Source organism: Procambarus clarkii, chromosome 50 (genome assembly GCF_040958095.1).
Source record: "Procambarus clarkii isolate CNS0578487 chromosome 50, FALCON_Pclarkii_2.0, whole genome shotgun sequence".
Taxonomy (NCBI): Eukaryota; Metazoa; Arthropoda; class Malacostraca; order Decapoda; family Cambaridae; genus Procambarus; species Procambarus clarkii.
The window spans coordinates 7,160,870-7,174,731 of NC_091199.1; the positions used below are offsets into that span (position 1 = coordinate 7,160,870).

Here is a 13,862-nt window from a genome sequence, read left to right on the forward strand (position 1 = left end):
ATAACCATGCATCATAAATAATAATTACTGGCCTGGGCCAGTACACTTATAGTTTTATTTCTTCTTATGCACAATAACTTGTGTACCATAACAGCATAACAGAGGAACCTTTAACAAGCTGCTGACTTCCTGTTTGTATCTACATCACTATACAAATGGTGGTAAATTATAACACATAAGTTATAACTGTTATTAACCAAGCATAATAACCTCACACCATCACTAATGTGCCCATACTCATACCACAATCCCACACTATACTCCTGACTCTTGTTAGTGTGAATGAATTATTATAAATCAATAAATAAGCACACACATCATAACCATATAAGATGACCAAAGACCATAACTACTTCTCCCCAACAGGACAAAACATGGTACAACAGCCTGGGTAACCTACAAGTGTGTGTGGGGCCCTCAGACCTCTCATCAGATGGATTTGCTGATCCTACTTTGAAAGCAATAACTTACAACAACTCCATGGTTAAGGGCAAGGACATAAACCCTCAGGTAAGCACTCTTAAGGAGACATAAAAAGGAACATAAATGAAATAAAAGGGAAGACATAAGGACATGTCTAGATATACTAAGAGAACTTAGGGGACACCAACAGTCATCAAAAAGACATTAGACATACCAAGGGATATTCTGGATATTTTCTCATTGATATTCAGGATGGTAGGAAACCAGAAAATGCCATAATAATGCAGGCGATGAGTCACAATAACGTGGCTAAAGTATGTTGACCAGAACACACACTAGATGGTGATGGGACATATATAGTACATTCGACTTGAGAATGGTCCAGGATGGACCAAAACGTCGTCGTCCCTTCACCTTCTAGTGTGTGGTCTGGTCAACTCTGTACCATGTTTCTGTTGAAATAATGAAGAATAGTTTAGTACCTAGTGCTTTGAGTAGTGCATTTAAATCAACAAAATGTTTACCAAGTGATCTGACATTTTGGTTGAATACTGAAAGGATAGTGTTATTTTGGAGTTTGTTTTTTGCTAGGTAAAATTTTTTTTGTGAGTTAACAAGCAGATCAGAACTTCTCATATTGGTGGGTACAAACAAAATTCTGTCAAATTTTTGCAACAAAACAGTAAAAAAAAAATCCCTAACCTTTCAGGATGACAAACCACTTATCTGTACACAACAAGTTATCCTTTCAGTCTCAAGGGGGTTCAGAAACCATGTAGCTGTCTGTATTATTATTATTATTATTATTATTATTATTATTATTATTATTATTATTATTATTATTATTATAGTACATTTAGGGCACCAAAACATATGAGAACACATAGGGAGTCACCAGGACACACCAGGTATCACTTAAGGATACACAAATGAAAGGCATCACAGGACATCGCAGAATATCGCGATGTACCAGGAGACATTACGGGTCATCAAAGGATATTAAAGAATATTGCAGTATTAGACATTAATCTCATTCACTTCAACATCCAACACTTTTTTTCCCCTCGCTACAAATCTATGCTGTTTTGCTCCTTCCCCCTAGGATGCCAGCATCATCCTGCAGGACAGACTGATGAACGTAACAGTCGACAACATCACCCAGTCCGATGTTACTGCCCTGGGTAAGTGTCACCTACCTTGTGGTTCTCCAGCACCTCTCATCTCCAATGTCTCATTTTTATTAATAAGGATTTGTTAAATGAAGGGTGTAGGAACAAGGCAGCTACCCAGCCTTTTAACCTAGAGTTGTGTATGTACAGGAGGGCCGTTGATGATGAGGGCTCCTGCGTGCTATGTGAAGGCCGCCGCCAGGCGTGGGCTGCTCACCCAACTCCTGCCATACATGGACTCTAGTGTTATGATGGTCCAAGGTCCAGAGTTCTCAGCTAAGGTGGGTACAATCACCCAACCATTTCCTGGGGTTTAGTGTCATGGGAATGATGTTACCATATTCTTGCTGGTAAGATAACCAATTTCCTCACTACAGTATTTCAATTTGCTGTAATCTCAACTAACAAATCTCTAACGTTATGTAATTTTAATTCTCATACTTGGAAGAAATATAAGAAATATTTGCACTGGGTGTTGTTTCTAATTACTCTGGAAATTTTGCATTATCATCCTTAGAATATATCCAGTAATATCCATTGTATTTGATCTCTTTAACCATTGTACCCCAATCCCTTCCTACTTCATCCTAAGTAACGTCTATATCCGAAACACTGTGCATAATTAGTGGGTTTATAAAATACACAAATACTGTACTGTATCTACTAAATAACCACTGTATTTTGATCCTTTGTATGTTTATAAATAAAATATTATTATTATTATCATTAGTAATGGTAATGTCTTCTCACAGACATAATAACATAGGATAAAACCCCACACTTGTGCATTTGTGAAATTTATGTAAGGAATTTACACAAAGTCTTTCACACTTTCCTGAGTGCTTCATCAAGGTCTGAGTGTGTGTGATTAGGACGAGACTTACTTCTCAACGTCTAATGAGACTGTTATCCTGGGTCCAGTCCTCTTATCCTTCTTGACCACCTGACCATGTCACCTATATTCCAGACTGCCGCTCTACCTGCGGTAATGTCTTCTATGGAAATATGGTCATGTGTCCATTCTGTAATGCTGCTATTATGGGAACCGGAGTTGTTATTAATAGAGGTGTTCACCTGGATGCTGTCCCTCATAATCCTCTCCTTACCCCAATGGGACTGCTTTCATTCATCCATTTATTGAGATCTAATTTGAATTCACTCTGAATCATATTCCTAGTAAAGCTATTCTCCGAAGTAAAACTTTTGTTGCTAGCGAAAGTATTCAGAGCATTTATTAGAACCCCTTTTACTACCCTTCTACTTCTAATATTATTACTTTTATAGATTATTTCTAAAAAACATTTTTTAAAATCAATATTGTGATCCTTTTCCCAATTATGGTTTGCTATAGCACTGTTACCAGCCATAATTTTACATGCTTTCTTATACAGATATTCTTCAATTCTGATCTAAATGCCAGGAGACCTTGTAGACATTGTAATGTCGGGGGGATGGGGGGAAAGGGAACGGGGCAAAAGCTTGAGATCAGAATTCAGATCAGATCAGAGTTGAAAAATTGAAAGGTTCCCATCAAGTTGCTATGAAAATCCAACTCATTTTCCAACCAAGCCAATGGGCTCTTTTAAGAATCATAAGCACAAATATTTTTTGAAAAATAAACACTCTGCTCTTTTATTTTTACAAATTTCATATTTGCTAGCACTTGTTTAGTTTTGTAATCAAATCCAATGCCAACCAATGAGCTAAACTTTTATCTTCCACCAGATAAATGCACTAATGAGGGCAAACATGGCAACAGCGCTTGTCAATGGAGTTTTCTCACCAAGCCAGTTGATCGACTCCCTGAAAACTCTAATTAGCCCAAACCTTCTCAAGGACCAGAGCAAGACTTTCTGGGGGCAGATTGTTGACAAAGTCAAGGCAACAAATCGGCCACTTACGACTTACCAAATTGATGTCATGATCTCACAGGTGATTTTGTGTACAATGTGTTTCATAATATAGGAGTAATGTGGGGCTTGAACATGAGACCAAGATCTCCCAGGTCTCGCATGCTGCCAGCCTGGGTCAACATTCCATTCACTATAGTTAAAATATTAAGCACGTTCCTTCACTGTTATCATGTCTTAGCACCTTGTCCTCGTATCCTTTTCCGTGTGCTATATAGTCATACTTGCTTAGCTTTCCTCATAATTACTGTGCCTTGTCTACTGCTCTAGCTATTGGAGCTATGCACAAGGTATCCTGTCTTCCCCATAGTCTGTGTCTTATGATGTTTTGAATTTCTTTTACAAACATTTCACTGTCGATTTTGGTCTATTTGAAACTTAGAAAATAGCCAGAGTAGCTTTGCCTCTCATATTATACACTCGATGTAGTCCTTTGGTGATATTTATTCTGCAGGACCACCCATAAGTCTTTTTTAGTTGCCCGATTTCTGTGGTGTTCATATACAGTACTAGAATTTGTTAGTTGAGTGTGACCTAGTTTCACTTGTTCTGCAATCCATTACTGTATGTGACATTTGTCCATATTGAACTCCACTGGCTAAGAATTGTTTCATGTAATTATTTTGAGTAGGTCATTTCAAAGGGCACGATAGTCATACAAGTTTTCTTCCCTGTAGCTTAACATGAGCCATAAATGTGGTCATTAAGTTCTCTATCCCTTCAGGAAGGTAATTTAAATAGGTAATGAACATTACTAGTGCTGGTAGCAAGCTTTGTGGGACTTCATTATTGACATTACTGATTGTAATACTCATGCTACATAAAAATGTTTATGTAATTACCTAAGTGTTGTGGTTACAGAATGAGAGCTACATTTATTGTGTCCCAACTTCCTAGTACTCATTGTCATATGATGCTTTAAAACTACAGTACTAACAGTTTTGGCATTCACCACCTTCTCACTTAATTTGTTAGAAAAAGAAGTTTCTAATATTTGTTCATCATATTTGCTACCATAACCTGAATATAGCTTTTGTTCTTGACAATGTAGTTCATAAGAATTCATCTGGCAGATAAAGAATTCCAGAACAACCTCTTATGTGGGACTGTTAAAAGCCTTATTAGGGCCAAATAAATGCAATCAACCCAACCATCTCTTTCCAGTAAAATGCCTGTGGCTCTATCATAGAAGCAAGTTGATTTGTTATGCAAGATCTTCTTGATTGAAAACCATACTGTCTGGTTATTATATAATTTCTCTCCAGGTGTTGTACCCATTTGGCTTGAATGATTTTTTCTAATGTTTTAACTACTATACTTGTCAATGAGCTTAATTAAGAGGGTCTTTTCTGCTACCATTTTTGTAGATTAGAACTGTTAGCCTTTTTTCCTATATCTGCCAAGATTCCTGTACACAGTTAACTGAAAAATCAGTTGCAAGTGGAATGATATTTGTGTGTGTGTGCTGCATTTGTGGTTTTACATATTTAGAGCTCATTATTGTTTTTCTTTTTTCATTATATTCACTCCAAAGTTTTCAGTGTTGCTATGTTTCCTCTGGTGACTGTATATAATAACTTTGGTGAAATGAATGTCAAAATTACTCCCTTCAGCATTTTTCCATCCATATACAGTACAGGAGTTGAATGTTAGCCTAAAGTTGCCCAGCATTGCCTAGTAGCAGCTCAATAGTGAATGCTTATTTGGCAATAACACTATGATTTTGGCAAGTTCATAGGCATCAATCAAACTAATCACTCTTGCAACCATTTCCTGATCCCTCAGCTGGCGGCCACAGACATGACCAAAATTGCCCCGTTCTTCAAGGCGTACGCCACTACCAGGAAGATAGGAAGCCTCGACTCAGGTTCTCTAGCTATATTTGCCAAGGATATGTCACCTTATTCTCTTCCAGTAAGTCCCAGTGTAATTATATTTTCATTGAAGCTTATTTTTCCTATGAATTCTGTATATTTTTCCTTCCAGTGATAATTAATTTGATAATTATCAAATCCAGCATCCAGTACATAATTTGATAATTAAATTAACTCTTGAAGGATAAGTTCACAGGACTTATAGGAAGGATAAGGAGGAGTTCCATGAAATTATCCTTCTAATCAGTCCAGTATTTTACCTAGTGAGTCCCTCAAGGGTGGCTATCCAGCTAGTCTTATAGGGCTTTCCCCTTCAATGAGCCCCATATATAGTTTTTCTTCTAGAGCAAAAGCACCATCACAACGAGCAGTAACAACCATACATTATTACACTCAGCAGTAACTCTTTCCCTACAGTGCATGCGGGGTGCCAACTTGACCTATGGAGGCGTAAGTAACATCTCCGCCGACATGATCAGCAAGGGCATTGACTTCCTGCCCTGCATGAGTGCTGCAGATGCCAAAAAAGTTTCTTCAAGTGACCTCTTCAATGTGTTTGCAGCTATCAAGCGTTCAGGCAAACCTCTATCCATGGCATCAGTGAGTAAATTTTTCTCAAATGATGAACCCCTTGCATTGATGTCATGTGGGTGATGCTATTGATTTCAAAGGCCACATGTTTTCTTGTTTATGCTGAAGTTGTGGCATCAACCTCCAGTGTGAGGGTACACCAGGAAGGAGTGTATAATGTGAATCAATTTTTCTCGGTTTCTGTCATGAACGTAATTTGTATCCGTCTTGCCATATTTCTTTCTCTTATGTTGGTTACATTATTCCCAAACTCATGTATAAATTAAATTTTCCTATGAGAATTTACTTGAACAAATCCACAAGGGCCGTGACGAGGAATTTTACTCGAGTTCATTTCATCAGTGCCTTTGAGAACCATCCAGTGAACATCAATTTTCTACTTTTTAACAAATAAATATTGGTCACAAATATATTTGTTTATTGTTTTAATGTTAGTGTAGCTTTAATAAATAATGGCAGTTTAAAGTATAAACTATCCGGGCAATACTGTTGAATAATTGGATAGGTTGAACTTATAGTGTACAGACGATGAGTCACAATAACGTGGTTGAAGATACGACGACCAAACCACACATCAGAAGATGGAGAAACGACGACGTTTCAATCCATCCACACACACACGACTTGATGATGGTACAGGACAGACCAAAACGTCGTCATTTCTCCATCTTCTGATGTGTGGTCTAGTCATCATAGTGAAGTAAGACAAGTTCTGATAATAAGCCGGACTTTGGTGTATAATAATGAGTAGGTGAAGAAGTGATAATGTAATAACTTCCACAACTCGCATAGTCATATCTGAATTTACCTGAGGGCCAATATTTCTCTAGAGGTCTCGATGAGAACAGGAAGCTAGCATATGCTTTTTATCAACCAGCACATACCATAAGTACTGCATGCAAGGGTGATGATAGCAAATAATACATTCACATATAAACATTTCAACCATACTGAGTTCTAGAGTATCCTTTTTATGCCTCTGGTGTACAATAATTTTTTTTCCCAGGACCAGCTTTACCTTGTATTGGGCTGAACATTAGAATACCCATTTAAATATGCACTAATTTCTCTTCCTTTTCTTTAAACGTGAATGTTTTATATATAATTTTCCTCTGCTGCTACCAGTGCCGAGTGTTCAGAAACAAGCTGTTGGACTGGGCCACCACTAACATGCCCACTGGCACCCAATCGTTGACAGCTCTTGGACAGCAGTTCTTCCTTAAGGACGTGACGACCATCCCTCCGTGTGTGATTGTTGACATGGGGTGAGTGTGGCAAAGGGCTTCTTAGGACACTGCCTTGTATTCTAAGATATGTGTACTCACAAAAATTTGAAGTCATGATTGGTATTACACTTTAAAGTTTTAAATATACTGTATACATCGCAATTGAAGTGTAATTATCTAAATGTTTGTTGAGGAATTTCCCTTCTGCTCTACTCTCAATGTGGATATAGTCTATTTTCTCTCACTTGCACTCTCACTCTCACTTTCTCGTCTCGCCAGAAATGTTGCCCTGCAAGTGCTGAACCGGGAGATGAAGCAGGTATTGCTGATGCAGATGTGCAAGATGAATATCCTGTCCACCATTCCTCAGGATGGGAGACGGCTCTTCATTAACTCTATCTTCAGTGATTTGGTATGAAAACTCATGGATAATCAACATGGAGATTTTGTTTATTTGCTGCCTCAAGCCGTGGTTAGCTTATTGTGCATACCATACTCATCCTGTGAGCGCATCAAATTATCAAAAGTCAGCTTACACTTAGGTATGTCCTGCCATCTACAAGACCAAGAGAAAACTAGTAGTTCACTCCACATCTACTGCCCCAGTTGAACAATGAGAATGTAGTGCAAGATTACCCCATTCCCTTGCCAGGGTAAACACCTCACTACTCTTCACGCCTGCATGCAAAATATACTGTTGTTTCTTCCCATTTGTATTCTCTTTTTCTCTGTGCCACCAAAAAGGCTAAAGCATACTTTAGCAAAACATGTCCTGTGGGGACATGTAGACATTCTGGCAAACATGGGTTATTATGACCTAAAGGGTTAAATCAGAGATACTAGGATGATTATTTTACCTGTTTGTTAGGTTGTTCTTGGGAAGGAAGTGTCCAAACACCTGCAGTAGATGGTAGAGCGACAGTCTTGCTTCTTGCAGGTCCGCGTTCAATCCCTGATCATCCTACCCCAAATCCTTACCCTCATCCCGTTTAAGAACTATATGATCATAATGGCTTACTGCTGTCTCCTGATAAATACCTTACCTTCCCCTGGGAAGGAAGTTGAAAAGTTAACTCTTCCAAAGTTTATTTTTGTTCATTTTTGTATCAGAGCACTAGGCGAGGTTCAACCATACCTATACAGTTGCACTACACATAAATTTAAATATACTAAAACAGTAAAAATTTATCTTCCTTTCTTTCCTTCTCTACCTCCAGATGAATGTACAAGGAGGTATGCTGGGAATATGTGAGTTAAGCATGCTCGGCAACTGTGCATTTGACCTCGACCCCTATAACTTGATGTTAATGGACGAGTTTGCCTCCTCAGAGTTTATCAAGCGTCTGCAGGTTAGTTTGTCCAATCAGCCTTTTAGTGTGTGTTGCTTGTCTGTGCGTGTGGTATATATACTATTTTATAATAATAATAATAATGGAGAATGAAGTCCCATTAACGTGATGTGTCACTGAGAAAAACAGTAGGATTTTTGTGGTGTACCGGTGTACCGGTGTACAGGTAATGTGTTTGCCTGAGAGCACCAAGTGAGCGGGTTCAAATCCTCCTCATGGCACCTACTGATTTTCTCTAATAATAATAATAATAATAATAATAATAATAATAATAATATTTTAATTATCAAAAATATTACCATGTCTATTGCAATTTTTACACAGTAAGCATTTATCATTTTTATAAAGCCACTAAAATCATGCTCAGTGTTTCAGGCAAACTTAACTAAACAGACTCGTTAATGTTATCACATTTGAGGGTAATACTTAATGCTATGAGTTGCAAGTTAACATAGATATAAATGTAAAAATTCAGAAATTAAGTAAATAACATGCAGTATCATAGTAATATTTAATGCTAAAGGGTATAGACTATCTGTACATGTAAATGCATATAGATGTAAACCTCACATGCATGCAAATGCATATGGACATAACCCCTCACATGTAGATTTTGCCAAGGCAAACAGAAATTACTGACATTGTGTGTCTTATTATAACTAGCTCAACTGGACTCATTAGCATTCCATGTAAAGGCCTAATATATTTTGTGGCAACAAATATTTTCATATTTATTTGTTAAAGAACAGTACACCTTTGTCTCCTCCTCCTGTCTTTAGAAAGCCTTCATGAGCCCGGTGCCTCCCTGTCTCGACCAGACTCAGCAGCAACAGATTGGTCAGATGCTCGTCGATGTCAAAGGGTAAGGTTGTTTACAGGGTAGTTGTATTAAGTCACGGTTTTTATTATATTTAGCTTACAAGCATTATAATATATAAGGTCATTTATAAGTTATTTCTTAATTTTGTTTAGGGCATTCAAATTTTCCATTCTCAAATGTCTGGTTAATGCTAAGTATAGCTTCTAAAGTTCAGAAGGAAAGGTCATATGTCAAGGTTTTTACCATTTTGGGAATGTCATTCCAAAGTGTCATTCCTAAAATGTACAGACAATTCAAAACTTTTTGCTGTTTAGAGTGTAAATATACTCCAATCTCACTTCTGGAACTTAAGGATCACAGTCTTGCTTATCCTCTTTTACTTCTTCCTCCTCTTTTTCCCTCTGTTCCATCTCATCAGTCTCTTTCTTCTCATCATCTGTCTCCTACCCTGTTTCTCTCCTCCCCTCCTACCTCTCCAATCTTCCTTTTCTACCACTCATCTCATCCCTCCGCACATTTTTCACTTTGCCTCTTCCCTTCAGTCTACTTCTCCTGAGATAACACCATTCCTTATTGAGAGAAAATGCATGCATTGATTACCTAGTGGGCATTTGATTGTGGTTCATGAAGCCACTCTTCTTTCAGAAGAATTGGAGACATCGAAAATTGATAGATATAAATTTTGTTGATTCCCGTTACTATTTTGTACATAGTGACCATATCGCCTCATTTTCTTCTATTTTCTACGTTTAACATGATTAATACCTCTGAACTCTCCTTATGGCTCTTGTGTTTTAGTTCCGGGTGCCATTAATTGCATGTCTTTGGGCCTTTTCCAGTTTGTTGATGTGTATAAGATATGGGCACCATACAACCACTGCATATTCCAGCTATGGTCTCATAAAGGTCATGAGCAATTTCTTTAGCTTTTCACCATTAATGTATTTAAAAGCAATTCTCAAATTGGAAAGCATATCATAGACTCTTCGCAATGTTCTTTATGCAGTCCTCAAATAATACTTTGCTATATTATTGGACCCCCTTACTTAAATCTTTGAATATGGTAGATATTAAGTCACTGCGTATCATCTCGTGTACTCTATATATAAAAAACTCTGAATTGTAATGTTAATCCTGACCTTAAATGCTTCCAAGAGGATTGTAACAGAACTCAAGGGCACTATACTAGAAACAAATATCTATTTGATATTCCAAGAGTGCAACTTAACCAAACTATAAACGCTATGAAGATCGACGGTCCCAAAATGTGGAATGACCTTTCCAATTATGTGAAAGACTGTCCATCTCTTGCGACTTTTCACCTCTGATCTTGTGTTCTCTTGTAACCTGACCTTCCAGGCCCACCAGCACCTGGAAGGACGCAAGTGATGTCAGCTGCCTCCTGGGAATGCTCTCCAGCATCGATTTGATGGCGATCCCGGATGAGGTCTACACCTCCACGTCCTGCAACATTATGATGTCCCCTTTCGAGGATGGTCAGCCGGTGAGGGAGTGAATGAGAGAGAGAGAGAGAGAGAGAGATAAAGTGAGAGAGAGAGATAAAGTGAGAGAGAGATATATAAAGTGAGAGAAAAATATAAAGTGAGAGAGCGATAGATAGATAGATGTTGTCCTTTCTCCTCTCTGTTGTTGCTGTTTCTTTCACATCTCTCAATCTCTCTCTTGCTCTTTTTAACCATACTGAATATATTTCCCTTGTTTATAATTATTCGTTTATAATTACAAAAAATAATTATAATCTTTCTCTCTAATCTTAGTACAGTACTCCATTTCAAAACATTTTTATATTTATTCTTACAATTCTTTCTCCTATTCTTCCTTATTTTCCTCCTCCTCCCCCCTCCTACTCCCTTCTCCTCTAAAGTCCTCCTCCTCCTCCTCCCCCCCTATCGTTTTCTCCTCTTCCCTAGCTCCTCCTACTCCCTTCCTCTTCCTCCTCCATCTCTCCTGTTCCTTTTATTCTCCTCCCTTTTTCTTCTCCGTCTTTTTCTCCTTTTCTTCTCCCTCCTACTCCTCCCTCTCCTTCCCCTACTTTCCTCCTCCCTCCCTCCTTCTTTTTTTCTTTTTCTTCCTCCTCCTCTTCCTTTTCTCCTCCTCCTCCTCCTTAATCTTATTGTTTGTTTCCTCCCATCCAAAATAATGTCATTAGAGAAGGCAGCTTCAATAATGGTTCATGTTTACAGGTTATGTGCTATATCGGCATCATGGCATCAGTCAAGAGTATCGCTGTTGATCAAACTAAAAGATGCATCGCCATGAGGCAGAGAGGTGAGACACCCATTGGCTGGACTTGTTCTCTTAAAGTCCCTTGAATAACAGTCCTTCTCTTGCCATTCCTGTTCCTCATCTTTATTCTTGTTCTTCTTTTCCTCAGTCTCTGGCTGCTGTTCCTCGTTTACCTCCGCTTGTTTTTCTTTGGCATCCTTCTCATCCTTCCTCTTACCTTCTTGCAGATGGTGGCATCACAACCTGCGACATGATATCGTGTGGAGGAGTTTCTGTGATGTCCGCAGCAGATATGAGCAATTTCCAACTACAAGATGTGAAGGAAAACTTGATGGACCTTGGCTCCCAGAGCATGGGCATGGACAAGGCTATGGTAAGTGTAACATGTTCATGAACAATCCACAAGTGTGATAATCCTCTTCAAATACAGTAGGATCTTCCATTAGACATATGTAGAACCTACGTAAATGAAGGAGCTGATTTTTTTCCTTGCACGCTAAAGTAACTAACATATTAATCGGTGTAATGCATCCTATGAACAAGTGTGGTACAATTTCATTCTCTAGTGTAAAAATTCTCTAACACATTAGTGAACATTTACCTATAAGTTTGTGTGAATCTTCCTTACAGGCCCTGGCTAACACAGTAAGGCTGCTGAGAAACCGGGCTAACCTGACGGAGGAGGAGCAGACTAAACTTGGCTACATCTACCAGGCCTTCACCAAGGACGACATAAACAGCATTACCACATGGAACACTCCAGCAGCCAAGGAGATGATCTTCTGGATGGGAATGATGACCTCCATGTCTGATGAGGCAGTGAGTGGATGAGGGAGTTGGTATCAAGGGAAGGGGAGGGAAAGGAAAGAAGTGGAAAGGGGAAAAGGGAAAGAGATCAGAGGATGATCTACCAGCTGGGGATGATGTGAATGATATCTGATGATGTAGACAACCACCTTTTCACTCTCCCTAATTCTTCCGAACAGATGAGAGCACTCAGGGACAATGTGCTAACCAAATACAAGAGCACATCGAACATGACCTCACAGGACCTGATGCTGCTGGGGCGAGTGGTGTGCTACCTCACTCAAGACCAGATCAACGCCATCCCCTTGACTGCTTTTCTGTGAGTATGAGTTTAGTGTTAGAGGGGAGATGGGGTGAGAGGGAGATGGTAATTAAGGAGGATTTGAAAACTAAAATAATAATAGTAATTATATTGAAGGAATATACTTAAGAACATGTTGTCTACGTATGGGACTGGTTTAATGTGTCTTGATGGTGTTCATATATATATGAATATAATAGTTCATATACTTATTGCCATGTTTCCTCTAGAAAAAAATACATGCATTGGATTATATCCAGTTTCCCTAACTGCTGAGGCAGATGGACAGAAGACCACCACTTTTACAACTTTTTTTTCATCACCAGGGATGCCATGAGGTACTTGGGCATCCTGGACTGTAGTGGTCAGAACAGCACTGTCAACCTGGCCGCCAAAGCCATAGCTGCCTACAGCAGTGATAACAGAAACATCCAGTACTGGGACCCTGCCACGGTGAGGGAGGGAAGGTGGGGGTGTGAGGAAGGGAAAGTGGGGGGTGAGGGAGGGAAGGTAGGGGTGAGGGAGGGAAGGTGGGGTGAGGGGACAGTGAGGGAGAGGTGAGGGAGAGCATCCTGGACTGTGAAGGACAGAACAACACTGTCAACCTGTCTGGCGGGCCTGTTATTGCCTATAATAATAATAATAATAATAATTTATTCACAAGAAGGTACAATGGTATGGTGAGATTACATAAGATTGGTATTTGTACATTCTTGCAAAGCCACTAACACGCATAGCATTTCGGGCAGGTCCTTAATCTAACATATTCCCTGTAATTCCCTGTAATCTACCTCACTCCTCTATTGTCAACCCATGTCTGTTATTTTCTTTTTTTTTTCTTTTTTTTAATCAACACTGTTTGTCAACCTATTGTATTTGTGCTGCTTTTTCAGTCATGTTCCCCCTTTTTTTTTATCTTTATTTGTATTTGTTCTCAACATCTTTTATTCTTTATGCTCAATTAGTATTAAGTTCTAGATATTAATGTTTTTTCTTGCCCGAAACGCATTGCGTAATAGTGGCTTTAGGCATTGTATGTACTAGCTCTATCTATATATCAATCCATTAATGTAACATCACTTGTATGTATATACCTTACCTGAATAAACATCTGAATCTGAATCTGAATCTGAATCTGATATCAG

The 13,862-nt window shown here is 38.7% G+C and overlaps 1 protein-coding gene across 4 annotated transcripts in view; it reads left to right on the forward strand.

Moving 5' to 3' along the window:
- The window catches only part of LOC123772645 (uncharacterized), a 72,713-nt gene that overhangs the window by 51,544 nt on the left and 7,307 nt on the right, over positions 1 to 13,862 (forward strand). For 3 of the 4 annotated variants that reach the window (XM_069303416.1, XM_045765900.2, XM_069303417.1), the window contains 16 exons: positions 367 to 510; positions 1,526 to 1,604; positions 1,743 to 1,873; positions 3,318 to 3,524; positions 5,288 to 5,416; positions 5,794 to 5,976; positions 7,093 to 7,232; positions 7,473 to 7,605; positions 8,411 to 8,542; positions 9,322 to 9,404; positions 10,722 to 10,866; positions 11,567 to 11,651; positions 11,837 to 11,982; positions 12,240 to 12,428; positions 12,596 to 12,735; positions 13,044 to 13,170. In XM_069303416.1, coding sequence (XP_069159517.1) covers positions 367 to 510; positions 1,526 to 1,604; positions 1,743 to 1,873; positions 3,318 to 3,524; positions 5,288 to 5,416; positions 5,794 to 5,976; positions 7,093 to 7,232; positions 7,473 to 7,605; positions 8,411 to 8,542; positions 9,322 to 9,404; positions 10,722 to 10,866; positions 11,567 to 11,651; positions 11,837 to 11,982; positions 12,240 to 12,428; positions 12,596 to 12,735; positions 13,044 to 13,170 — 2,193 coding nt within the window. The remainder of the gene's footprint in view (positions 1 to 366; positions 511 to 1,525; positions 1,605 to 1,742; positions 1,874 to 3,317; positions 3,525 to 5,287; positions 5,417 to 5,793; positions 5,977 to 7,092; positions 7,233 to 7,472; positions 7,606 to 8,410; positions 8,543 to 9,321; positions 9,405 to 10,721; positions 10,867 to 11,566; positions 11,652 to 11,836; positions 11,983 to 12,239; positions 12,429 to 12,595; positions 12,736 to 13,043; positions 13,171 to 13,862) is intronic. The other variant, XM_069303418.1, reaches the window with a different exon arrangement.